The sequence below is a fragment of the Castor canadensis genome, chromosome 3 (assembly GCF_047511655.1).
Source record: "Castor canadensis chromosome 3, mCasCan1.hap1v2, whole genome shotgun sequence".
Lineage (NCBI taxonomy): Eukaryota > Metazoa > Chordata > Mammalia > Rodentia > Castoridae > Castor > Castor canadensis.
The window spans coordinates 92152650-92180268 of record NC_133388.1 but is presented as its reverse complement, the minus strand read 5'-3'; the positions used below and the strand labels follow the sequence as shown (position 1 = coordinate 92180268).

The following is a 27619-nucleotide window of genomic DNA, read 5'->3' as shown; positions in this document are numbered from 1 at the left end:
CACAAAGAATAAATAAAAGACAGGTCTTACAAACATTAGTGTGGAATTTTTGTACTTCTTTGTGGGAATGAAGCTATGGCAGAAGAACATCTTTTGAGCTACATCCTGTCATGTCAAAGCATATTCTGATTTTAACCCAAGTAATGTTTAAATCCTCTCTATGTTTCCCAAATTAATTCAGATGTATTACCCACTCTTCTTTAATATGAAGCTGATCTTAAAATGCTAGAGGGCAGTTTTAAGTAAAAAGGTAAAAACGACAAAGGAGTTTTAATATATGTAGTTGCAGAAGATAACAGGAAAGACAAGGTGACACATTAAATATATAAACAAGTAACATAAAAGACTTTGGAGTGAGCTTCTTCAAAGTACACTGCATAACATGTATGGAATTATCACAATGAAATCTTGTATTATTAATTCATGGTAGTTCAAAAATAAAATTTTAAAAATGATTCTGCAGTGCATTTTCCAACTCAGATCCCATATTTAGGCCCTCTAGTAGGAAAAGACTAATTGTTTTAGAAACACAATACTAACAGCCATATGTGTGAATTACCAAGACCAAGAAGTAGGATTTTTGTATTTATTTCCTCAAAGTTGTCTAGAAAGCCTATTTGGAATCAACATGTCAGCTCCTTAGCTTTTTCATGGCTTCCTTTACATCTTTATTCTTCAGAGTGTAAATCATGGAATTAAGAAGAGGAGTGAAGATACTGAAAAGCACAGAGATAAATTTAACAATTGGAAAGCTTTCAAAGGGTTTTATATATATATATATATATATGAAGATTAGTGGAACAAAGAAGAGAAACACCACAGTAATGTGAGCTGACAGGGTAGACAGTGCCTTGGACATCCTGCCAGATGCTTGGAAATGGACAGTAGTAAGGATGATAGTGTAAGAAATGAGCAAAAGGAGAAAACAGATGAGTGAGAGTAGACCTCTGTTGATGAGAACCAGAATTTCCAAAATATAGGTGCCTATGCAAGCAAGCTTAATCACTTGAGGAAGGTCACAAAAGAAATTGTCAACCTTGTTGGGTCCACAGAAAGACAGATCAACTGTGAATGCGAGGTGGCAAGCTGAGCATAGGATGCCAGTGGCCCAGGAGATCCCCACTAGAACAGTGCAGACCCTTCAGCTCATGGTGGTCATATAGTGCAGAGGTTTGCACATAGCAATGTGTTTATTATAAGCCACAGCAACAAGAAGCACCATCTCAGTATCCCCAAAAATATGCAAGGAAAATATTTGTGACATGCTTCCCTGGAAAGTGATGGTCTTGGGTTCATTGAAATAGTCTGCAGTCATCTTGGGAATGGCAAATGTAGCCTGACACACATCAATGAAGGAGAGATTGCTAAGAAAACAGCACAATGCAGAATGGAAGCCAGAGTCTATAGTTACTGTGAGAATAAGGACGTTCCCCAATACTGCAGCTCCATAAAAAACAAAGAAGATAAAGCAGAGGAAGAGTTGGATTTCCTGAGAGCTAGATAGGCCGATTAAAATGAATTCACTAATCACTGACTTATTATTCCATCCATCAACCAAATCTTGGCTGTCTAAGTTATCTAGAAGAAGAAAAATAATTGATATGAATAAAGATAAGACTTTTACAATTTTGAAAGTGAAATAGATGCTTTGATTCTAACAAATATAAAAAATAGTATTGTGATGCTAAGAGACAAATGAGCATCCACATTATTGTTAGGAATCAATATTTTCCACAAATTAGTTTTTTATTTTTATATTTACTGATTAACTTGATAGGTGACAGATAGATGGATAGATAGATAGGTAGATGATCTATTCTACCTACCAAATAAGTCTACATGGAAAGGAAGAAAGTTGAGAGACAGCAGCATTTTTCAATGTGTTCTTACACATTTTCATAGAAGTGTGAAAGATCATGCATGCTGGACTTACACATTTAGATCATGAAGAGTTGAAAATTAGTCTTGAGCCTTCCATGGAATCTTGGAAAGAAAAATTTAGGTCAAGCGTTAGGAGATGAAAATCAGCCTACTTATTTTGGAAAAAATATCTGAGAAAACAGTAGAATGGGTCATGTATTTGAGATATCTGCAGTAATAAGAATAGGCAGAAATTAATTTGTGACAAGTTAAACTACTGCGATTTATTTACTTACTTTTGAGATAATTTGAAATTTATAGCAGTGACTTAAATGATTTAGTAGTGAAATAAATATCTTCTTAGAATCTTAAAAGCATGTATTCTTTTCTATTAGTGTATATTGACCATATAAAATGCTGGACATCATTAGGACATTTTCATACATGTTTATAAGGTGCTTTGATCATAGCCCCCCATTCCACCTCCCACTGGCCCCCTTCTTCTTCCCTAATCATCCCCCTTCTGTTTTCTGTCTTTAAAAAAATGCAATGTTTGTTTTTCTGAATCTGAGGTTTTTTTCACCTAACATGATGATCTCCAGTTCTACCCACTTTCCTGGAATGAAATTATTTCATTCTTGTTATGGCTGAGTAATACTTCATTGTGTATATATGCTACATTTTCTTTATCCATTCATTTGTTGATGATCTTCTAGGCTGATTCCATGACTGATTATTGTAAAAAGCACCACAATAAAGATGCGTGTATAGCTATCTCTGTTGTCATAAATGTATATTCCCTTTTGCAGAATATGCAAATATATGATATACAGAATATATGATTTCCCTTTTTCAGAAGTTGAATTTCACATTGTTCTTCAGAGATGGAATTAAAAGAAATTTTGTATGATATATTTGACAAATAAATTTGTAATTGAAATACATTTGTGATGATTTTACAAACTTTTCTTCCCATAGTATAGTTTTATCACAATAAAAAAAGTGTTTTTTAAAGCCTATTGAGTAGCAACAATGGTATACTTAATTCCTTCATCAAGTATATAGAGATTGCCTTTTCTGTACCATGTACTTGCATAAACTCTGGAGACAGGGGTTGGCATGGTGGCCTATGCCTGAAACCTTAGCTACTCAGCAAGTAGAAATCAAGAAGATTGCAGTTTGAGGCCTGCCTGGGAAAAAGTTAATGAGACCCCCATCTCAACAAATAAGCTGGGTGAAGTGTTACGTGTCTGTAATCCCAACTACACAGAAGGCATAAGAAGGAGGATGGCAGCCCATTGCCAAGCTGGGGAAAAGCGAAAGACTATCTGAAAAGTGACTGAAAAAAAAGGTCTGGAGGTATAGCTCATGTGGTAGAGCACTGAGCTGTCAGCATAAGGCCCCAAGTTAAACCGCAAAAAAATTAAAAGAAACTCTGGAGACAAAAGAATGATAGACATAAAAAATAAAAATATTTTCTTGTGCTCAGAGAGCACCTTGCTGGGCGGTCATATGTTGGAATGACTGATGAGGAGGAGCCCACTACAGATACAGGAAAAGCAAGCACATTCAATAACCTGGGAAACACCACATAATTCTGGCAAGTTCATTAGAAATTAATTGTATCAAAATACGCTTTTAACCTTTTACAGACTTGACACGGGGAAGCTGTCCTTTGTGGACAATATCTTACCACAGAGGCCTGAATACATTCAAATTTCAGGGGATTACACTTTCAGCTTTAAAATGAAGACATACATGCAAAACTAATCTTTTTATTTTCTAGAATGACATATGAACATAAAGTTGCTTTGCATTCTGCATTTCCAAACATATGTAATGTGTATGTACGTATAGACAGGATTTCAAAACAGCTTCATATTTTTCATGTTAGTGCATGGTGTTACTTTAATCATTCAAACTTAAGGTGAAACAACCTGTGGGTTGTAGGACATGATTTTTGAAAGGAAATTTACAAGCAGATCTCAGAAGCTAAGAGCTCCTTTTATGTCTACAATTACACTTAATGGATAGTGATTGATTACTCATTCTGGCATGGCTTTCAAGCATTGTGACCATTAAAAGTACAAAAACTTTTTAATTAAGTTTAAGGTATTGCCTCATAGTGTTGTGTACCATCTAAAACATCTTCCCATATGTTACCTATGCTTGTGTAAGACTTGACAATAGTTTGCAAAATGATAAATATAGTAAACCAAAGTTTTCCAATCTAAAACTGTTTTTCCTTGTGTAAATTTACTTTAATTGATTTTATTTATTTTAGTTTTACAAGTATAGGCTGGGTTTTTCTAAACCCATTCTAAAAGGATTTTTCCATATGTTAAACAATAATCATATTTCTTATTCACAGTTGCGGAATCAGCCATCATGGAGAAACAGAGTAAGAATTGGCAGAATGCCATTCATGGGTATACAATTTGAGATGTGAATATCTGAGTTTAACTCCTAGCTTCACTTCTTACTTTGTGATAATATTCAATCATTCGTTCATCCATTCCAACTTACTGAGCAGCAAATATGATTATGTGCAAAGTATTTTGTAGATAAAAAGATGAATGTAAATTAGTCCTGGAAATAATATTGCAGTTCTTGAAAAAAATTAACAATATTAACTACAGTATGACCAGCTACACCACTTCTGGGTACATATCCAAAAGAATCAGTCAGCTTATTATAAAGATACCTGCACACTCATGTTTATTATGACACTATTCACAATAGCCAAGTTATGGAGTCAACTTCAGTACCTATCAATTGAGAAATGGATATAGATGATGTGGACTATAAATACACTGGAATTTTATTCAGCCATAAAGAAGAATATTATGTTGTTTGCAAGAAAATGGATGGAACTGGAGATGATCAGGTAAAGAAAAACAAGTCAGACTGAGAAAGTCAAATACTGCATGCTTTCTCTCATAGGCAGAATCTAGATTCAAAATGAAAGGACTTGAAAGTCTTTTTTTTGACTGCAGAGGGTAGAGGAGACAGAACATGAAAATGCCACACAGAAGCTCATTACTTTGTACAATTAATTACACTTTAAAAGTGATAAAAAGTGAAGAGAAGATAACCAAAGCAGAAAGGATTCACATCTTCATGAAATTCATCACAAATCAATGAAATTTTTATTCATTATTTTGATGTCATACTGTTGAAAAAGCTGTATAAACTAGAAAGAGGTAAATATTAGTCATGTTAGAAAACAACTCTAATTGAAAATTATACAATAAAGCATTACTTTATTATAGGCAAAGCCAATCTGAATGTAAAAATATCTGGTTGTAAGAAAATTAAAAGTAAAAACATTAAAGTGAAGTATGAGAATTTTTAATATTAAACCTATAACGTTTTTATAATAAATGTTATAATTTATAATTTATTATAATTTATAATTTATTAAAATAATAGAAAATAAATCTGGCCAAAAGGAAAGTCCTGGAAAGAAGCCATGTAGGACTCTGTACAGTTTTCTTTGTGTTTACCTGTAGTTATTTCTTGTCTTTAGAGGTCTTTTGCGCTAACCTAGAAAAGAAAAAAGTGAAGCAAGTTGGAGCTGGAATTATATTGACACAGGTATCTGTGACCTACAGAGAGATTTAAATAGTGCCTGTTTTTGGACATCAGGGTATCCCAATGGTAATCCTTCCTTCATCAATTGCTTCAGAAGCAATTACAAGTCTCTACCTAAGCTAGAGATAAAACAATGTGAAAACAGTGTTCCATTTAAAGAAGAAACAAGAAAACCACATGTAGTACTTTTGTAGAGACTCAGAAATTAACTTTGCTAACCTGGAAGATTCAACAAAAACATTGAAGTCAAGTAGAAAGCAGTAGGTATAATTTAAAAGGAAAGCAGTCAAATTACAGAAACTACTCTTTTGGGTCAGATTCCTGGTGGTTCAGCTTAATTTAAAAATAACAAAATTTGGTGACAATGATAGAGATGTCAGATATGAAAAGGTTCAATACAAGATAGGGAAGATTGTTTGCTAACAAGAATAACCATATTTAGAGGAGGAAATTACCTTCTTATTTAGATAATTAATTAAACAAGATGGAAGCTTTTAGGTATGAAGGAGTTGACCTAGTTGCTTTGTAATGAAATGTGACCAATAATACATAAAAACATGTGCAACTGATGAAAGAAAGTACAAAAAAACAGAAGCTAGACAAGATCCTCAATGAGCAAAAAAGAAATTAAACTACAGCATTCTGTATTTGTAAAATTTTGGAAGGAAAGAGCCTCTAATAACCAAAATTATAACAGCATTATTTTCTTAAAGAACTTCATGCAAAAAACTGCACTAAATAATTCATGCACTGATTTCATTTATCTTGGCAATACTATATAAGAGGAAATGTTATCATCTTACCTGTTACCATGTTATCCTCTACTGAAAAGTAGAAGATAAATCACTATATGTTGATCACTAAAAACTTACTGAAAACCTGTATCTGAGGAAATCTACCTAATCATTGAAATAACATATGTCCCATTCTATCTTCTGTTGTAATCTCTATCCTTTCCAAACTATATATAACCAGGCTCATCTTTACCTAACTGCCTCAATTATTTGTGCTAGTAGTGACAATAATCACACATAGTTTGATATCTGGACTCTCATATACAAACCCAAAGTTCTCATACTCAAGAGCCCAGATTACCTTGACCCTAGTCCCATAATTCCTTTTACTCTCTGAAGGTAACAGGTACATTTGCTCTTGTATGATTTGGGTTGTTTTTTCTAAAACAAAAATGGTGAGAATTTGGAACTCATGGGCATATATCTCTAGGGAAACCCAGTGACTCAGAAGCTCAACACAGGTATACATTGACCCTCATTTAATAATCTGCCTCCCTGCTTTCCTCTGTTCCCTGCCTAAAGTGACCATGCCTATAAGCATCAGCCAACATATCCAGAGACTGAAGGAAATCTTATCAGAAGAATCTGATCTGTGGGTCTAAGAAGAATAAAATTTTATTTTCTGTAATCTTTTCTTCTTCCTTTCTATGGAAACATTTATAATAAAATTTTCAGTTAGGGTTGGTGGCTCAAGCCTGTAATCCTAGCTACTTGGGAGGCTGAGATCAGGAGGATCATGACTCAAGTCCAGCCCAGACAAATGGATTACAAGAACCCATCTCCAAAATAACCAAAGCTAAACAGACTGGAGGCATGACTCAAGTGATAGAGTGTTTCAGCATGAAGGCTTGAGTTCAACCTCCAGTTCTACCAACAAACAAAAAGTTTTCTAATGCCATAAACATAATATTCTACTCCTTAAAATCCACTCATCTAATTGTCCCTGCTCACTGTTTGTCCCTATGCCAGTCAGAAAGAAAACTTGGTTGGCCTAAGTCAATACACAGCTTAGATGTTAATATACACATAGCATCTTTTAGTCTATTGTGGGAAGATAGATCACTAGAGCTATAGAAGAACTGCAGAGAAGAACAGGTGACAAATAAATTGCAAATATAGAGCCATAGTATGAATGCCCAGGAAATTTGATGTGCCTCATAGAGGACTTTCAGACTGACAGGCTAACTTCCTTCGTAATGTCTTCTCTTTAATGTTTCAAAGACATTTCCATTCTGTTTCCAAACCTTTCCTTTTCAGTCTGCCCTACCCAAGATAATGGCATTCCTACTATCCCAGAGGTTTCAGCCAGAAACCTTGCTCTTTCCCTTCAATCCTGATGCGTCATTCTCTAAAACATTTCCTGTGTATCACATTCCAGTTTCACTGTGATTCTCCTGAAATGTTGCAAAGGTCTTCTAAGGATATCTAATCTTTTGCCATTGACTTTTTGCAACCAATTTCTCCAGAGTGATTTCTTAAAAGTAAAATAAATCAGTACAAATCAAAGAACTCAATGTGATGAATATAGTCCCATTGCTCTTAGATAGGATCCCAATCTCTGTGCCAGGCCCTTGCCTCTGCACTTTATGTATTACCCTTAAGATTTGTTTGTTCACTCTTTGCTCAGTGAAGAGTTTCTGTCTTTCATTTCTCTGAATACACTGTCCCCTCTCCAGTGAGATTCACTTTCTCTTTCCTCTACTGAGTATTTTTTCCTCTCATTTTTCACATGCTCTCCCTTCATTTTTCAGGTAGTAGGTTTAAGATTTTTCCAGAGAAGAAAGTTTCTTTTTCTGAGGACCTTCTCTCTCCATTCCTAATTTTTACACTCTCTCTGCCTCCAGATTCCACCTGGGTCCCAGCATGCTCCCTTTTGTATTTCCCGTCCCTAACTTTTAATAAACTCCATTTACACCCACGTGTCCTGCCATGGATTCTTTCCGTGGGACACAAGAATTTGGATGTCTTCTGATCACAGACTCCACCCCACTGATGACAAATTTCACAATATTGTTTGCTCCCTTCATAATATTCATTGAACTTTAAATTGTTTTTTCTTCTCTATTTCAAGCTCGAGTTTCAGCAGTTTGCTCAAAATTTGCATGAAAGAACCCTTGGAGTTATATATCATTTTGCTAGTTATCCCAATGAAAAATCTGAGACTCAATCTGGATTCTTCTACAGCTTAAATGCATGCAATGAATAGGCATTATCTATACAAATGTTAAATATGTCTAAATCTGTTCAGTTCTCTCTCTCTTGCAGTCATCCTCAACTATTCCGCCAGCATCTCACACTCAACTGATTCAATACATTTCTAGCTCATTTCTTTGATTTTGTGCCTTCCTGTTTCTAATCAATTTTCTGTAATCAAACAGAGTGCAGAGTGCATGCTTCCCATTATCCTTTCAGCAAAGTCAATTTCCTTTGTAAGGCTTACAACATCTTTCTGTCACTGGAGTACAGATGAGCAGGCTCCCACAGCTTCTCAATTTTCATGCAAAAACCACAAGTCCTTGAGATCCACAAACATTGAAAAGCAACTCAAGGAATCTCACAACAAGGAGTCCCCATAAGGTGGATGTTTTAGCAAGGACTTATTTTAGTATATCATGATAAAATATGGGCAAGGTTTGGGGGAAGGTGGGGAGAAAACGGAAAAAAAATTTCCTGTTCCTCACTCTTGAAATAGGAACAAAGAATCAAAATGGTTGTTCAATATCTGTGGTCTTATACTCTCCTGGGATTGGAGAATCCAGGTCACCAGAAATCTAGCAGCCCTAACCATTAGATAAAGGTTCTGAGTGCCCAACATGGGTTCTGTTTATTATTATAAAATATGAAGATGTTACCTAGACCTACCCAAAACTCAGGGACAATAGGTGAGCTTTAGGACTTCCATTTTCCAGACAGATGATAGGAGGGGCCTAGCTGCTCTGGCTCTCCAGCTTTTACTTCCTTGCTCCAATTTCTGAGTCCAGCCCTTTAAATATTTATTAAAATAATATAATCTCCTTGTTTCCTCATCTATCTATTTTGCCTCATTTCTAAAAGTGGTTCTTTGCCCTGAATTATTTGTCACTCATCTTGTTATTAGTTTGGTAACTATAGCTAGTGCATCAAAATATGAAATTTCAATCACTTAAACCACATGAATATATCTTATTTTTCCAATTTCTTTATAAAAATTTATTCATTTAAACAATGTTATCCATAAGGTACAAGTTCCAGTCATAAATAAGCAATCTGTCACAATTTATTTAAATTGACCTATTTATAAACAGTATGGTACATTAATGCATCAAATATATTTTCCCCATCCTTTTCCCTATGAACATCTAGATTCTTATATTTTGAGCACAGGAGGCTTGCTTTTTTCATTCAGTACAATAATCCCCGCTTTTTAAGTGGTGTTTTTACCATTTAGTCTAATATTTAGTGTATTTGGTTGTAAATCTGCCTTCTTGAGTTTTGTGCTTTGTCTCATCTGTTTGCTGTTTTTTGTTCCATTTGGGTAGATTGCATCTTTCTTAAGAAATTGTAGTTGCATTTTTGTCTCTAGTTTCAAGTTATTAGTTATCTTTGTTTTTTGTTTCCTTATTTAGTTGTGCTTTATGGTTCCCCCTAAAAATGTATCTTTTACTTATAACAGTAGGTGTCTAAATAATATTATTATATATCAATATGTTATATATTGCATTTATTATATAATTATGTAAATATTTTAATAGTATTTAAATTGTATTAAATGTATACAATAGTATAGATTTAATTCATAGTATTTGTTATATAATTTATATATCAATGCTATATTTATATCTTATATAATAGTAATATGTATTATATTGACATATTCTTATTAATATAACTGTATATAAATTATATAGTAAAAAACTCTTAAGCCACTCCACCAGCCCTTTTTTTGCTGGTTTTTTTTGAGATAGGGCCTTGTGAACTGTTTGCCCAGGCTGGCTTTGAACGATGGTCCTCCTGATCTCTGCCTCCTGAGTAGCTAAGATTATAAGAATGAGCCACTGGTGCCCAGTTTATTTCACACTCTCTTTTGTGAGTATTGTGGATGCTTAATTAATTTTTGCCATAACACCACCCAACTTCTGTTAAACACATGCTCCTTTCAACAAATCTACAATTTTCACTTTATCACTTAAGCACATTAATGTCCTTTTTTGGCTTGTGAGGATTACCACAACTTTTAGCTTGCATTTTGGGAAACAGATATTCACAAAGTTAAGGGCAAGGAAATGCTCAGCAGATCACAGAATGAATTAAATACTAGCAATGATAAGACAGGCTTGAGCAAGAGTTTTTCCCATCATCTGAGCGGAATAAGGTGCCCACAGAAACTTTTTTTATTTTTATTTTTGAACTGTGATTAGCCATAACCAATGTGATCAATACATAGATAAGGGGGCCTCTGTACTAAGGAAAAGAAGGTGAAGTGTTCCACATTAACCAGAAGAAGAAGAAAAAATATATATACTACCAACAATATCATGACTACTTTCATGTTTATTGCACATACAAAGTGTTTTCAGTCTGTATAAAATATAACAGAAAGTCAGGTTTTAAAAGAACATCACCATATTTGGCATTGTGCAATTGAAGTTGGCCAAAGTTCTAAAATTACAAAAAACAAAATCCACCTGATATGATGGCTTAGCGAGGCTGTGTGTCCATATTCACAGTTCTGCTGTCCTAAGCCATAGCACACACAGTTAGTATCTATGCACATAGATGCCTTACATCCTGGGAAGTAAAATGTTAAAATACTGAATCTGGAGAGATGATAATCACAGACTGTAATGTAAATCTCAGGGAGGTACTTAAAAAAATTGGCCAGTAAATGAAGCAATATTTGATAGATGCTTTTCATCTTTGTTATTACCTGCACATAAAGCTTACTTTTTTCCATTTTCACAAAAAACATAAAATAATTGTTTTGGTTCTCAATTGCAAATAATTAGTGTCACTTCAGGCATTTATAAGTTTAAGCCATATATCATATTAACTTTCTCTTTGAATTTAAGTATTTAAACATTTAATATTTAAATAGTGATTAAATATTTAATATCTTTGAATTTAAGTATTTAAACATTGCTATATTTGTGAGCAATTGTAAAGATACTTGTAACTTTTTGTGAGTAATGTAGAATTCATTATAAGCAAGTTATCCTGCCTTAAAAATAAGTAGAAATGGAAAATAAATATTTATGTGGCTGATGACAACAAATATTCAGAATAAGTTTTATAAGTGGAAAAATGTATCAAATAATCCAAAAATATATAAAAACTGCACATGAACAAAGTAGCACATAAAGGATATTATCAATAACAAAATATATAAGAACTAAACTATAAATAGCCAACACATTTCAATATACAATGAAAAGGTAAGGTAACAAATGTGCACCAATGTTGTAAAACATGATTTTTACACTATATGAATGGATGTAATGGTGTGAGGAAATTGAGTGAAGATACCAGAACTCCAATTTGTACATTCTGTTTGCAAGTTAAAAAATATGTGCTCAATTGAAGAGAATCACAAATTTAGTAACATGATTGACATTTCATACACATAAGAAACTCAAAATTCTTTATAGAATATTTAAAAAGTGCAACTAAATATTTTCAACACAATATGCACTTCAGATATATAAAAAATTACACAAAAATTATATCTAAAATTGTATTTAAATAGAACCAGGAACTGGTTTTATGCAGTTGTCTTGCATTTAGGACAGAAAGTCATTTCAATAACCTATATCACTAACAACAATAATTAGCATGATGCTATCATCCCCAGGAGGCTCTCACTCTAATCCAGCATTATGCTTTCACATAGATCCTCAGCTTTTCCAAGAGTTTGCATGATGTTTTCTCAACTTCCGTGAGGCCTCTTTAACATCTTCATTCCTCAGAGAGTAGATGATAGGATTCAGTAAGGGTGTCCCAATCGTGTAGAAGACAGAAAGAAACTTATCCACAGAAAGTCTGCTGAAAGGCCATATATAGAAATAAATGCAAGGCCCAAAGAAAAGAATCATCACTGTGATATGGGCAGTTAATGTAGAAAGTGCCTTGGATAACCCACTGGAGGACCGATTCCTGACAGTGATCAAAATGATGGTATAGGAAATAATTAAAGCCAGAAAACAGCCCAGTGATATCAGGCCACTGTTAGTCAGGGTCACAATTTCCATTCCGTATGTATCCATGCAAGCCAACTTTATCACTAAGGGAAGGTCACAAAAGAAGCTATCTACCTCATTGGGACCACAGAATGGTAGATCCAGTGTAAAAATCAAGTGGCTCACTGAATGAAGAATACCCACTGCCCAAGAAATAGACACAAAAATTACACATAGCTTCCGACTCATAATTGTACTGTAGTGCAGGGGCTTACATATTGCTATAAATCTGTCATATCCCATAGCTACAAGCAGCAGCATCTCACTCCCAACAAAACTGTGAAGAAGGAATATCTGGGTCATGCAGCCCTCAAAGGAGATAGTCTTGTGCTCAACAAAAAAGTCTATAAGCATCTTGGGGGTGGCAAAGTTAGACTGGCAGATATCAATGAAGGAAAGGTTACTGAGCAGGAAGTACATAGGAGAGTCCAAATGGGAGTCAGAGAAAATAATGACAATAATCATCACATTGCCTAAGACTGATGTCACATAGACCATAGAGAAGGTGGCAAAAAGCAAAAGCTGAAGTCCCCAAGAATTGGAGAGTCCCAGAAGCACAAACTCAGATACCATTGATCCATTAGTGAGAGCCATGTCTCTAATCAACAGCTACCTAAATAAAGGAAAATATCACAATGACTGGCATTATGTCATGCCTTTCATAAACAAAAGAAAATATAAGATTTCAATTGAGTCTATTTAATTTAATGAAATATACATGAAAATCAGTTTATTACTATTTAGTACCCATAGTTGCTTTTGGAACATTAGAGGAAGGTGGGCAATACAAATAGATATGAATCCTATTATAATTAAGGAAAGATAAACAAGTTAAAAAACAAAATAATATAAAATCAGAAATGATTTTAAGTCAGTGATACATAAAAATTACTAAAATGAAAGATGCCAGTGAGAGGGGAAATTTCAGCTCAAATAAAATGTTTGAAATTTTAAATATTTTAAAGTTTCAAATATATATCCAAAAAAACAAAGGAGAGACTATCTCAGACAGGGGAAATAACAGAAATAGAGATATAAATGTAAAAATATGAAAGATGTATTCAGGAACCATGAGCCCAGTGGTCAGGTGGAGGAAACAGCAATGCTATGAAGCATAGAATGAAGCTAGGAATGGTTGACCAGGAGCAAATTGTGGGTGCAATCAGGCTTAAATGCAAGGCCAAGTGGACCAACTGAAAATTACAATGTGTTTCACAAGTTTTTAACACACTTACTATAAACAATTTGTTATGTGATGGGGAAAAAAAGAGTGAATAGAGTATTCTGGAAGTTTTTCTGAAGGGCAAGAAGACTTCCTTTGATTCTGTTTATAGTAGTTAATGAAAATTCACCTTTTTCACATAAAGACCTATCAATTATGAATGAGCCAATGGTCACTGACATATTTCAGTCTGTTTCTTCTGATTGTACCTTTTATCTTTTTCTATACGTCAGACACATTTGATTTTGTCAACATCTACAATACCTTTCACAAATGGTTATTTTGCAAATGTCTCACTATATGTAGGACATTTCAAACACATAATAGATTCTCAAGAGATAAACATTTTGACTCAGCTCTGTGTACTCAGCAGTATACAAAAGATCCTTGTTTGCTTTGTACTGAGTGAAACTGCATTCCATGTTCTTCGGTGGTTTGTTGGGACAAAGTTATTTATATTTAATTAAAATAATATATATTTGATATTTTAGAGAGGAAATTGTATCAATAGCCATAGCAAACTAATTAAAAATGTTTAAACTGTTTATAAGCCTTCATTAAGTAATTTTAACCTGGATGTTGAAACACTAAATTCTAACCTTTAAGGGGCCTTCATCTTTGCATTTGGTTATGATATAACTTTTAAAAAGAATTTAGAAAATTGTTACACAACAGCATGAACCAATAAGGCACAAACTGATCTATATATAAGTATCCATCGTGTGGAGATGATATTCCCATTTTCATATGGAAGATTTGGGACATTGCAGGAATATAAAGTCATTTGTTTTCATGGGCAAGTAAGAGAATGAGGCAAATAAATATTGAAAAGAAGAATGTTCCCATTTCTATGACAAAAAATTCCCGAACAGCCACAACTACGATTTTTAAAAGGTAAAATTTGATGCCACAAAGAACTGTTTATAGTATCCAATCCACTGTATAAAGTTTGTATTGTGGAAATTCCAAAAGTCAACTCAACCATTTGGTATAGTAAGCACAGCATTATTCTTTTTATTTGGTTAGAATATATTAATTGTACAAAGGGGTTTCATTGTGATATTTACAAATATGCACATATTGTAGTTGTTAAGAACATGGAGCTATATTTTCATACTACTCTTGCTATAGTTTTATATTTCTTGGTAATAGTAAATGATTACAATCTTAGGAAAAATGCTCCAAAGTTTTATTTAATAATAGGATTTAACACTTAAAAGAATCACACAATATTTTGTACATACTTGTATTATAAAATATAAACGAAAGTCACTTTTATAGTACTTTTTATGTTTTAAGCACTTTACTAAGCATAGTACAGGTATTCACTTAATCTTTCAGTAACACTGAAAAGTAGCTGACATTCACATATACATTTTACAACAGAGGTAACTGAGGCATAGAGAAACTGAGACTACTAACTTTTCTAATCTCACACAATTAGTAGATTATACACTTACAGTAATAATTCTTTTAATAACCTGGGAGAAGTTTTTGAACAAACAATTAAAGCTAAACATTGTGATATGTGTGATAGAAAAGAGTAATGGACTCTGAAATGAGACAGACTCAGGTTCTGTGCTTTGTAGTGGAAAAAACAGTTCCTTGACTTGATCCTCAGCTTCTGTTCTAAAATGTGAAATGGTGATCTCACTCATTACATTGCAGAGTGGAAAATAACAGTCATTAATATGGAGATGAAGAAAGAGAGAGAAGAAGGAAGAGGGGGAGATGGAGATAGAGGAGAAAGAGTATAAAATGTTATCTTTACAGGTTAAAATTAGTAGTATATCATTTTCAAAAATCATTTTTGGGAAAAGGTATTTTGAAAATATCCAAATTTCCTACACATTTTAATAAGTGATCATGTTTATCAGTCTACATTTTTCAAAATACAGGACACATCTAGAAGTTTCTCTCCACACTAATTCCCCATTATTTCATAATTCAAGTAGAATAAATCAGGTTCAAGGTTGCAGCTCATCTTCTTCTTAATAATTAGTGTAGGTGCTCACTAGTAAAGATGAATAACATTTTCCACTTGCTATATCTGAATAAGCTTAAAAGACAACTGGCTATCTTTAAAGCTACATTCAGCTGTAAAATTCTAAGACAGATGTACTATGGAAAACCATAGAAATTATATCACTCTGAATTCCTTGAACTATGAACAGCTCCAGAAGCTTCTCAGCCAATGAATCATACACTGCCTCATTTCTACAGAGAGAAGTATTTTAAGTTCCCAAAATACATCATAAGGGAATTTCCACCATTTGTTGATACAAGACCAAGTTAGGTACATAAATATTGTTGCTACATTAATATCCCTAATATATGTCAGTAGAACTCCAAAACCATAAGCATGCATTATTTCTCTTGGCTTTAATGCATAATACTTGATTTCCTACAAGCCCAGGAGCAAAAGCCATAAAGGCAACCTTATCGACTTACAGATCTTTGTGTAGTCAGTCCATTAAAAATAAATTTAGATAGTCAACACATAAATTTTTAGCCAATGGCCAAATAGTTTCTGAATAGAAAGCATGAAAGAGGCTGAGAAAGGACAGATAATGGTTGCAATGTATTTCCCTTTGTCTACTGAACTCTGATCCAGTTACTCTCAGTTACTTCCAAACCAATGCAGTCATACAGACAGAGAGAGGGAAAATGGAGATCTCCTACCAGATGAAGTCCCAGTTTACTGAGATAACCACTACCCTCTTGCTTGCTGATTTTGCATATAGAAGAAAGTTCACGAACTACTTCCCTAGTCCAATAATATGTTCACAATACATGTATAATGCTTACCTTTTTAATAATTTGTCTTTGACTTCTTCCTTATTGTCTTCAAATTTGGTGTTCTCCAGTTTGTTTCAAGATTCTCGCTTTCTGCTATGAGTCATATTTTCATGATGAGAATATTTGTATTATAATCTTGACTTGATGCATTTTTAACTTGGCCCCTGAACTAAACTTTGCAGAGCAGCATTTCAGGTCCTGCCTTGAAGTAGTAAGAGCTCTGCTTCTTTTGCCCTCAACTGTGTAATTACAATATTCTAAAACAATGCAATATAAAGCCTTCTATGCTCATTCCAGGAAAGTGATTTCATTGGAGGAAGTAAAAAAACCTTCCTTTAGAAAGCAATGCGAGTAAACTCCCTGTATAGCTATCCTTATCTCAACTAGCAAAAACCCTTGGTCCTTCCTATTATTGCTTATACTCTCTCTTCAACAAAATTAGAGATAAGGGCAAAATAGTTTCTGCTTGGTAGCAAGGGGGTGGGGGGAAGAGGGAGGGAGCAGGGAAAGCGGGGCAGGGTGGGGGGGAGGGAAGAAGGGAGAAATGACCCAAACATTGTATGTACATATGAATAAAAGAAATTTAAAAAGAAACTTTCCTTTAGAGATATGAGGTCATCTTGCAGTGGAGTAATTATATATTACAAAATAATTTTTCCAGGATGCCAAAGAAAAGAAAAAGTTTTTTTTAACCAACTAAATGATAAATAAGAAAGATTATTTGATTGTAACTGATTTTCAGTCAGCAAAGTAATTTTTTTCAACCTCTTCATAAGTAATCACACAATAAATGTTTAACAAGTCTTGGGGTAGTTTCTTCCAACACAAAGAACTACTTCATAAGACAGCTTAATTTCTTGTCTGGTTATATCATCTGTAATTTAAAGAAAAAAATCTATCCTCACTTCAGAAGGATGGTTCTTCAAGTATTTAAAGGTGCTTTCTTTTTTCTTCCTCTGTACAAATCTTCTATTTCTCTTCCAAAATATATGAATAGCAATTTAAGCTATATTTTATAAAATAAATTTTCTAATTTTCCAAAGTTTCTAATGTGTGCTTTGAGTGGTCATCTTTAAGGCATAAAATTACAGATCATAAGATTGCAGACCATTAAGTGTATGTGTATATATGTGTGTGAATGTATACTTCAACTAAAATATTCACATAATTATATATGCATGATAGCACATATGCAGCATCAACTCAAAGAGAATAATGGTGGAAAAAATCTAGGTATCCATAAATTTGAGAGTAAAGAAATACAGTATTTTAAAGTGATAAAATATGTTCAATGACTAAATTTGTCAAATTTTATTTTATATGTACATATAAGATTGAAAAGCAAAATGTTAGGCAGGACATGGTGATTCATGCCTGTAATCCCACTTGTGTGGGTGGTGGAAATGGGAAGATTGTGGCCCAAGATTAGCCAGGCATAAAAGTCAGTGAGACCTTAGCTCAAGAACAAGTTGGCCATGGTGACACGTGCAGATAATCCCAGGTATGTGGGAGGAAGAGCCGGGAGCATCATCGGCTGAGGCCATACAAAGCATGAGATGAGACCTTGTCAGAAAATACACCAAAAGCAAACAAAGACTAGGGGTATGGCTCAAGTGGCAGAGCACTTGCCTAGAAACCACAAGGCTATGAGTTCAAACCCAGTACCACCAAGAAAAGTAGAATGCTTAGGGTGAAAATTAAGGACTTGTATAATTATAATCAAATTTCATAAACAAAAAGTTAATAAATTTAAGAAATAAAAGTTTAAAATATCTACAAGATTAAGGCAAAATCTAAAGAGTATAAATTCTTAATTCAACAATGATAAAACACTGACATTTGCAATGTACATAATGGTAAATTTGGGAGATATTACTTTATAATTTTATTCCCTATGCTTTTGTTATCTCAAACTCTTGACATTAAAACTGATCTTCAAAATATCTAGAAATGATCTTTTAAAATAAAGAGTTTATAAATTTCAAAGAAAAAATAATGGAAAATACTTCATTCACAATAGAAATAAAAGAGAAAATGTAAAGTATTTGGACAAAGTCAATTATAAACATACAGATATTAAAGAATGAAAAATTTTAAATTATCAAAATACTGAATAGACCTGAAAAACATAGGACATATGTTTTTAATAGATTATAAACCCTAGTATGCCAAAAATGCAAGTCAAATACTTTTAAATTCAACTATAAAGATTTTATAAACATAATAAAACTTCTTTCACAAAATAACAGGGTTATTTTTTAGATCCTGATAAAATGATATTTTGTATACCTCTGCATGCTTGTATCTATCCATAGCTGCAGCTGTGTTGATAGCTGTTTGGTAATTGAAGACACTCTGAGTACTTTTCCCATTTTGGGCCTTTTGCTCCCCACTCTGTAAGTCTGGAAGTTTGGTCCACCAAGCCTCCTTCACTGCAGCTAAGACACCCCAGGAATTTGTCCCCAAGACCCAGGCAGATAGAGGAGGCAACAGAATGGTGGATGCAAAAAATCATGACAGTGGTGACACTATGCTGGGGTTCCAGGGAGACTCCATATCAGTCATCACTGTTTCTACCACACAAACATGGGGTGCGTCCCATGCTCTCTGACTTCTAATGGATGAGCTCGCCTCCGGAGACTGCCTTTCCAAACTTATCATCAGCCTGAATAATGCTAAATCCTTCTAATAGTTACTTTCTGCTTAATTTGGTAAGAATTCATCATTTTTGCTTTCAAAAAATCATTATTAATGAAGTCTACAAAGGATATTGGAAGGATGAGTTAGAACAAGTAAAAAGTATTTTCAAGAGAAAAAAATAAGAAGTGAATCTACCTACCAAAAATATTTTGGTTCTGCCTTTCTGTCTGTTTCTCTATATATGTACTGTGTATGTTATATATACTATATTATATGTATATGAATCCTCTACATGATAGGCAAAATCTGTATGTATATATATTATGTATAAATACATAAAAATACATACATTTATATGTAAATGAAACAGAATAGTATCCAGAAAAAGAACCAAATATATTTTGTAATAATACAGTAATATATGATAATTTAAGAAAACACACAGTATTAAATAAATGAAATTGGTGGAAAAAGATGAACTTCTATCTTTATACCAGTTTTGACAGAAAATGAATTTTGGTTGGATGAAAGAATAAATAAAACATTTTGAGAGTAGAAGAAAACATGTATGAAATATTTTATAAATTTAGAAGAAAACATGCATGAAATATTTTATAACTTTAGCATTGGAAAGTAGTTTTTTCCTTAAATTTATTTTTAACTGTTAAATAAAAAAATAAAAATTAGCCAAACATGGTGATGCACACCTGTAATTCCAGCTACTCAGGAGATGGAAATCAACAGGATCACAATTTGAGGCCAGCCCAGAGAGAAAGTTAGCAAGACCCATCTCAACAAGTAAGCCAGGCATGCTGGTATTCACCTGTCATCCCAGCTATGTGGGAGGCATATGTAGGAGGATCACAGATTGACAGTGACCCAGGGAAAGTACTGAAAGACCCTATCCAAAAAATTACTATAGCAAAAAATGGGCTGGTGGTGTGGCTCAAGCAGCAGAATGCTAGTAAGCACAAGTCCTTGAGTTTAAACCCCAGTACCAAAAAAACTCATAAATTAAGGTTAATGGATTTTCACGTGGTGTTTTGATGCCTATAAATTATGTAGTTTTAAAATCAGGTTTAACACATCTGTCTCCTCAAATGTTTGTCATTTCTTTATGGTAAAAACTTTAAAAAGCCATTCTTCTAGCTTTTTTAAAATGCAGTATATTATTGATATCTATAGTCATCCTACTGTGCAATAGCCCACCAGAACTCCTTTTTCCTTCCGAACTGTAACTTCATACCCATTGGTCAACCTTTGCAAGCTCCTCCACTCTGCAACTTCTGGAAGAGCCATTCTACTCTCAGCTGCTGTGAGGTCAACTTTTTTATATTCCACATGTGAATACAACTGTGCAGTGCTTGTCTTTCTGTATCTGGCTTATTTCACTTAATATAACAATTTCCAGTTCCACCCACACTTTTACAATGGATGGGATTGTTTTTCTTTATAGGTTAAATATTTCATTGTGTGGATGTGCATATTTTCTTTATTCATTCATCAGTGGTTGGACTTTTAGGTTGTTTCCATTACTTAGTTACTGTAAACACAGGAGCTCCATATTTCTTCAACATATAGACTTCATTTCCTTTGGGTTTATACCCACTAGTAGGATTTCTGGATCATATGTGGTTTTATATTCTTATTTTTTAAGACACCTCTGTACTATTTTCTGTAACATGCTGTAAGAATTTACATTCTCAACAATAATGTGCCAGGATTCCCTTTTCTCCACATCCTCACCATTGCTTGTGATCTTCAGTCTTTTTGAGAAAAGTCATTCTTATGGAGTGGGGTGGTGTCTCACTGTGGTTTTGATTTATGTTTCCCTAATGATTAAAGATACTGAGAATTCTTTTCATATACCTATTGGCCAATTGTTCTTTTGATAAGTGTCTATTTAGGTCTACTTATTGCCCATTTTTAAATCAAATTATTTAAGCTTTTTGGCTGCTGAGTTTAGGGAGTTCCTTATATATTCTGAATATAAGCCTGTTTTTAGATGGAGAAATACCATTCTCTAGGTTGTCTGTGAACCTTGTCAATTGTTTCTTTGCTGTATGGAAGTTTAATTTAATAAAATCTTGTTTGTCTACTTTTGCTCTTATTTTCTATAATTTTGTGGCCTTGTCCAAGAATTCTTGCTCATTTCATTGCCCTTATGCATTTCCACTTTATTTTCTTCTAGTAGTTGCACATTTTCAGCTCATACATTTAAGTCTTCTTTCAATTTGAATTGGTATTTTAGCTGGTAAAAGATATAGGTCCAGTTTCATTCTTTTGCATGGGATACCCAATTTTCCCTGAGCCATTTATTTAAAAGTTTATTCTTTCTCCAGCATGTGTTCTTAACACCTTTGTTGAAATCGGTTGGCTATAATGCATGGGTTCACTTCTGGGCTATCTATTATGTTCCATTAATCTATATGTCTGTATTTGTGCCAGTACTATATTGTTTTGCACTTTGTGGTATATTTTTAAATCAGATAGTATAATGTGACCTCTTTGTTTGTTGTTCAATATTGCTTTTGTTATTTGGAGTTTTTTTTGTTCTTACAAATGAGTTGTAGAATTGTTAATCTTTTTATTTCTGTGAAGTATGTTAATGGTAATTTGACAGGGATTACATTGAATGTGTGTATTTTTGCATAGTAAGTGTGATCATACTTTAATCCATGAACAAAAAGATATTTCCCCTCTTTTGTGTCTTCTTGCATTTCTTTCAACAATGTTTTATGGTTTTTATTGTAGAGACCTTTCCCCTCTATTAAGTTTATTTTTGCTATTTGAAATAATTAAACATTTATGCAAACTTTAAGGAGTACATGTTATACACTTGAATTTTCCTAATAAAGAGTGTGCCACAGGGATGCTTGTAGGTTCTCTGAGTTGTTCTGGGCCACTTCTGGTCCACAGATGGTTAGCTGAGTTTAAGAAAAGGCTGAGACTGACAGGAAAACTTACTGGAATAGCAAATGCTATGAGGCAGTCTGAAAATGAGCCTCAGGAAGCTGCACTGTGGGAACAAAAAGAGAAGAAGCACACTGGAGGAAGAGAAGCCCTTTGCTCTGATACCAACCCAACATCTTCTCGTGACAACTTACTATTGATATCATCAGGATCCAACTCCAGGACACAAATAGTGGATTTCATGTCCAGAAACAATGAATTGAGGCCAAAGCCACATGGTTTATGTTTGCAATCCCAGGTACTCAGGAGTTAGAGATCAGGAGGATCATGGTTCAAGGCTAGCCCAGACAAAATGTTAGAATGACCCCATCTCAGCAAACAAGCAAGGCATAATGGCTCACAACTGAAATCCCAGTTACACAGGATGCATAGGTATGAGGATTGCAGTTGAAGGCTGGCCTTCATAAAAACACAAGATCCTATCTGAAAAACAACTGAAATCAAGAAGGCATAGCTCAAGTAATAAAGTGCCTGCTTAACAAGTGTAAGGGCCTGAATTCAAACCCCATGCACCACCAAAAAGTAAAAAAGACAATGAACTGATACTGAGCAATAATCAATCTTTTTGGTCAAGAAACAAAGAAAAGAAGTTATTCTTCATTAAGTGTAGTACTTGTAAATTTTTTTTACAATATATCTGCTCTTGTTACTTTATTGAAGAAAGGCACTTACAAATGTTACTATAGGGACTCCAGAATCCACCTCCAGATGTGGGAGTTACACTTGGGTAATTCTGATTACTTGAAGCCAAAATAATAACAGCCAACACATTACGTGCACATAAAATTCAAGGACTAGCCCATAAAACAGCCTATAATTACACTTAACAGCTGTGAAAATCTCATTGTAGCACAGCAAACAGGGTGTGTCTGCCCTAGGAAGAAACCCTCCTGGCATTTCTCCCTTTTCTTCTCTTTCAATAAATAGAAGATAGAGCATCAACCAGAATCAAACTCTGCAACATCCTGGACCCCTGACCCATGGAAAGCCTCCCATACAATAAGAGCATATATTAACAGAACAAAAAGATCTCAAATAAATGACCTAATGTTACATCTCAAACTCCTAGAAAAACAAGAACAAGCAAAACCCAAAACAAGCAGGAGAGGAATAATAAAAATAAAGGCTGAAATTAATGAAATAGAGACCAAACACACACACACACACACACACACACACACAAAGAATCAGCAAAACAAAAAGCTGGTTCTTGGCAAAAATATACAAGATTGACAAGCCCCTGTCAAGTCTGACTAAAATGAGAAGGAAAGGGACCCAAATAAGTAAAATCAGAAATGAAAAAGGGAAGATAACAACAAACACAAAGAAAACCCAGGGAACCATCAGGAACGACTTTGAGAACCTGTATTCAAATAATCTGGAAAATCTTGAAGAAATGGACAAATTTCTAGATACTTTTGACCATCCAAAACTGAACCAAGAGGATATTAGCCACCTAAACAGGTATATAACACATAATGAAATTGAAGCAGCAATAAAGAGTTTCAAAAAGAAAAGTCCAGGACATGATAGATTCTCCACTGAATTCTACCAGACCTTTAAAGAGGAATTAATACCAACACTCCTTAAACTTCTGCATTAAATAGAAAAGGAAGAAACACTGCCTAACCCATTCTATGAAGCCAGTATTACACTCCTCCCAAAACCAGAGAACACATCCAAAAAGGAGAACTATAGGCCAATCTCCTTAATGAATATTGGTACAAAAATCCTTAATAAAATAATGGCAAGCTGAATCCAATAACACATCACAAAGATCATTCACCATGATCCAATCAGCTTCATTGCGGGGATGCAGGGATGGTTCAACATACACAAATCAATAAATGTAATACAGCACATTAGTAGAAATAAAAACAAAAAACACTTGATTATCTCAATAGATGCAAAAAAAGCCTTTGATAAGATTCAACACCATTTCATGATAAAAGCTCTAAGAAAACTAGGAATAGAAGGAATGTACCTCAACATTGTAAAGGCTATATATGACAAACCTATAGCCAACATCGTACTTAATGGGGAAAAACTGAAACCATTTCCCCTAAAATCAGGAACAAAACAAGATTGCCCACCATTCCCACTCCTATTCAACACAGTCCTGGAATTCCTAGCCAGAGCAAGAAGCCAAGACAAGAAGAAGAACTACAATGAATACGAATAGGTAAAGAAGTAGTCAAATTATCCTTATTCACAGATGACATGATCTTACACCTTAAAGACCTGAAAAACTCCACCCCCAAACTCCTAAGCAGCATAAACAGTTTCAGCAAAGTATCAGCATACAAAATCAACTTACAAAAAATCAGTAGCCTTTCTTTACACCAACAACAAACAGATTGAGAATGAATATAGGAAAATAATTCTATTTACAATAAAAATAAAAAACTTTTTAAAGTAAAAATTTATTTTAAAATAAAAATCAAAAATCAAATACCTAGGAATAAACTTAACAAAGGATATAAATAAATTCTACAAGGAGAACTACAAACTATTGAAGAAAGAGATCAAAGAAGACTACAGAAGTTGGAAAGATCTCTGTTCATGGATTGGCAGAATCAACATAGTAAAAATGGCTATATATATTACCAAAAGCAATCTACATGTTCAACGCAATTCCCATCAAAATCCCAATGACTTTCATCACAGAGATTGAAAAAATCTACCTTAGAATTCATTTGGGAACACAAAAAACTGCAAATAGCCAAGGTAATACTGTGCAAAACAAAGCAACACTAGAGGTTTCATAATACCCAACTTCAAACTATTCTACAGAGCCATAGCAATAAAAACAGCATGGTACTGGCACAAAAACAGATAAGAAGACCAGTGGAACAGAATAGAGGACCCAGATATGAATCCATGCAGCAATGCCCAACTAATTTTTGACAAAGGAACCAAAAACATACAATGGAGAAAAGACAGCCTCTTCAACAAATGTTGCTGGGAAAATTGGTTATCTGCCTGCAGAAAACTGAAACTAGATCTGTGCCTGTCACCCTGTACTTAGAATCAACTCAAAGTGGATTAAGGACCTCAATATCAGATCTGAAACTTTGAAGTTAGTACAGGAAATAGCAGGGAATACGCTGGAAGTAATAAATGTAGGCAAGGGCTTCCTCTGCAGAACTCAAGAGGCTTGGCAACTAAGAGAAAGGATTAATAAATGGGGCTTTATGAAATTAAAGAGCTTCTGCACAACAAAAGAAATGGTCTCTAAATTGAAAAGATCACCCACAGAATGGGAGAAAATCTTTCCTAGCTATACATCAGACAAGAGACTGATAACCAGGATATACAGGGAACTTAAAAAACTAAACTCCCCCAAAATCAATTCACCAATAAAGAAGTGGACAACTGAACTAAACAGAACTTTTTCAAAGGAAGAAGTCCAAATGGCCAAAAAACACATAAAAAATGCTCACCATTCCTGGCCATAAAGGAAATGAAAATCAAAACCACACTAAGATTCTACCTCACTCCTGTTAGAATTGCTTCCATCAAGAACACCAACAACAATTGTTGGCAAGAATGCGTGAATAAAGAAACCCTCATACATTGCTGGTGGGAATGTAAACTAGTACAACCACTATGGAACCACTATGGAAAACAATATGGAGGCTTCTTAAAGAACTAAACCTAGACCTGCCATATGATCCAGCAATACCACTCCTAGGGATATGCCCAAAGGAATACGACTCAGGTTACTACAAAAGCACCTGCACACCCCATGTTTATTGAGGAGTACTCACAATAGCCAAGCTTTGGAAACAGCCAAGATGCCCTGCTACTGATGAATGGATTAAGAAAATGTGGTACTTGTACACAATGGAATTTTACTCAGTCTCAAAGGAGAATGAAATTTTGTCGTTTGCAGGTAAATCTATGAAACTGAAGAACATCATTTTAAGTGAAGTTAGTCAGGCTCAGAAGCCCAAAAATCGTATGTTCTCCCTCATATGCAGATTATAGACCCAAAACAAATGCAGTAATGTTATGGGACATGGGTCACACACTAAGGAGAGAATGAGCACTGGAGGGATAGGGAAAAGGAAGGAAACCAAAAACTTGAATGTGGTTGATATGTTCACTTTATAGTAGTGAATAAAGTAATCTTAAACTGGAAGAGACCACTATAGGAAGGGGACTAGGAAATAGTGAAGAGATCTGGTACAGATGAACCAATTTGGGTTGCAATACACATGTGCATGGAAACAATACAAGGAATACCTTGTATAGCTATCTGCATCTCAAACTAGCAAAAATGTCATGTTTTTCTTATTATCTGTTATGCTTTTTCTTCAATAAAATCGGAGAACAAAAGGGTAGAACAGGTTCTGCCTAAAGGCGGGAGAAGTGGGAAACTAATACATACACATGTAAGAAAATGTAAAAATTGCAAAATAAAATTCTAAAAAATGATACTGTAGCCATTCTTTTTTCCTTTGGCATGCATTGGCTGTAAAGTTATTTAAGAGTCCTGAAACTGTGCCTAAGAAAGTCACCAACTCTGTCAGCATTTAAACGTTGCCCTTGAACTTCTGCTTTGTCAAGACATTCTGCAAGAATTAGGAATAAAATGTGTTTCCTCTATTACATGAGAACTTGCTAGGTTTCTAGATAATTCTTTGGTAGAATTTAATATACATGGCACTTAGTCTTTTAATAAAATATTAAATACTGACACATAAAATATAATTTCTTCCTATAAATATATTATTCTTTGCAAATTCAACTTGTTGGTTTATAAGAAATGTAAAGGCATGTATGAAAACAATGAAAAGGAATGGGAAAATTTGGAATTCTGTTGCATAAACTTCCCCTTTTGTCAAAGTTAACTATGAGGGCTCTGATCTCATTTCTTAAAACTTATTGTTATCTCACAGATTCTAGTCAATCAAACATGCAGTATTATAGATAACATACATTTCCATTATAAAGATAACTCTACAATGCAAGCTAAAGAACTGTCTCTACATTAAAATGTACCACTGAATAAAAATTAAAATTACTCCTGTAATTTTATAAATATTGTTCTTCAATAAAATTTTATATAAAAATCCTAAAAACAAAAAGGAGATTATTTTCAAAATTATATTTATATTTTATTAATATGAAAAAATGAATTTCCAAAGTAATGAACATGCATTATAGAATCTTGTATGTGTTTATGATGTTTCCTGGGAAGGACTGATATATGGTCAGTAGACTTTTTTTAAAAAATCACTGAACCAAAGAAGATTATGAGTACCCAAGTTATAATTTTTAACTTATTACGTTGATTCTCATTGTTTAACAGCTTTTTAGTTGGTTTCTATGGGGGGAGGGAGGTACTGGGGTTTGAACTCAGGGCCTCATGCTTGCTAGGCAGGGGCTGTACCACTTCAGCCACTCCTCCAGAACTTCTTTCTTTTTTTCAGAACTTCTTGCTGTAGATTAATTTTACACTTTTACACTGTCTAGCCTCTGGTTGCAGTCCTCCCAATCTCTGCCTCCTGAGTTGCAGA

General features: G+C 34.0%; 2 protein-coding genes across 2 annotated transcripts; both read right to left on the bottom strand.

The window, feature by feature from the left end:
• Positions 1 to 631: 631 nt before the first annotated feature.
• On the bottom strand, positions 632 to 6267 carry LOC109681043 (olfactory receptor 4K1-like). Its single transcript, XM_020155630.1, is given in 2 exon segments — positions 632 to 1578; positions 6258 to 6267. Coding segments are annotated over 2 exon segments (957 nt in total).
• A 5851-nt stretch (positions 6268 to 12118) lies between these two features.
• On the bottom strand, positions 12119 to 13054 carry LOC109681054 (olfactory receptor 4K1). Its single transcript, XM_020155636.2, has one exon. The coding sequence runs from the start codon at positions 13052 to 13054 to the stop codon at positions 12119 to 12121; it is 936 nt and encodes a 311-aa protein (XP_020011225.1).
• Between the last annotated feature and the right edge of the window lie 14565 nt (positions 13055 to 27619).

Bases quoted from the DNA above. Each gene is read 5' to 3' on its own strand.
- LOC109681054 (XM_020155636.2), bottom strand. From the start codon at position 13,054: ATGGCTCTCACTAATGGATCAATGGTATCTGAGTTTGTGCTTCTGGGA.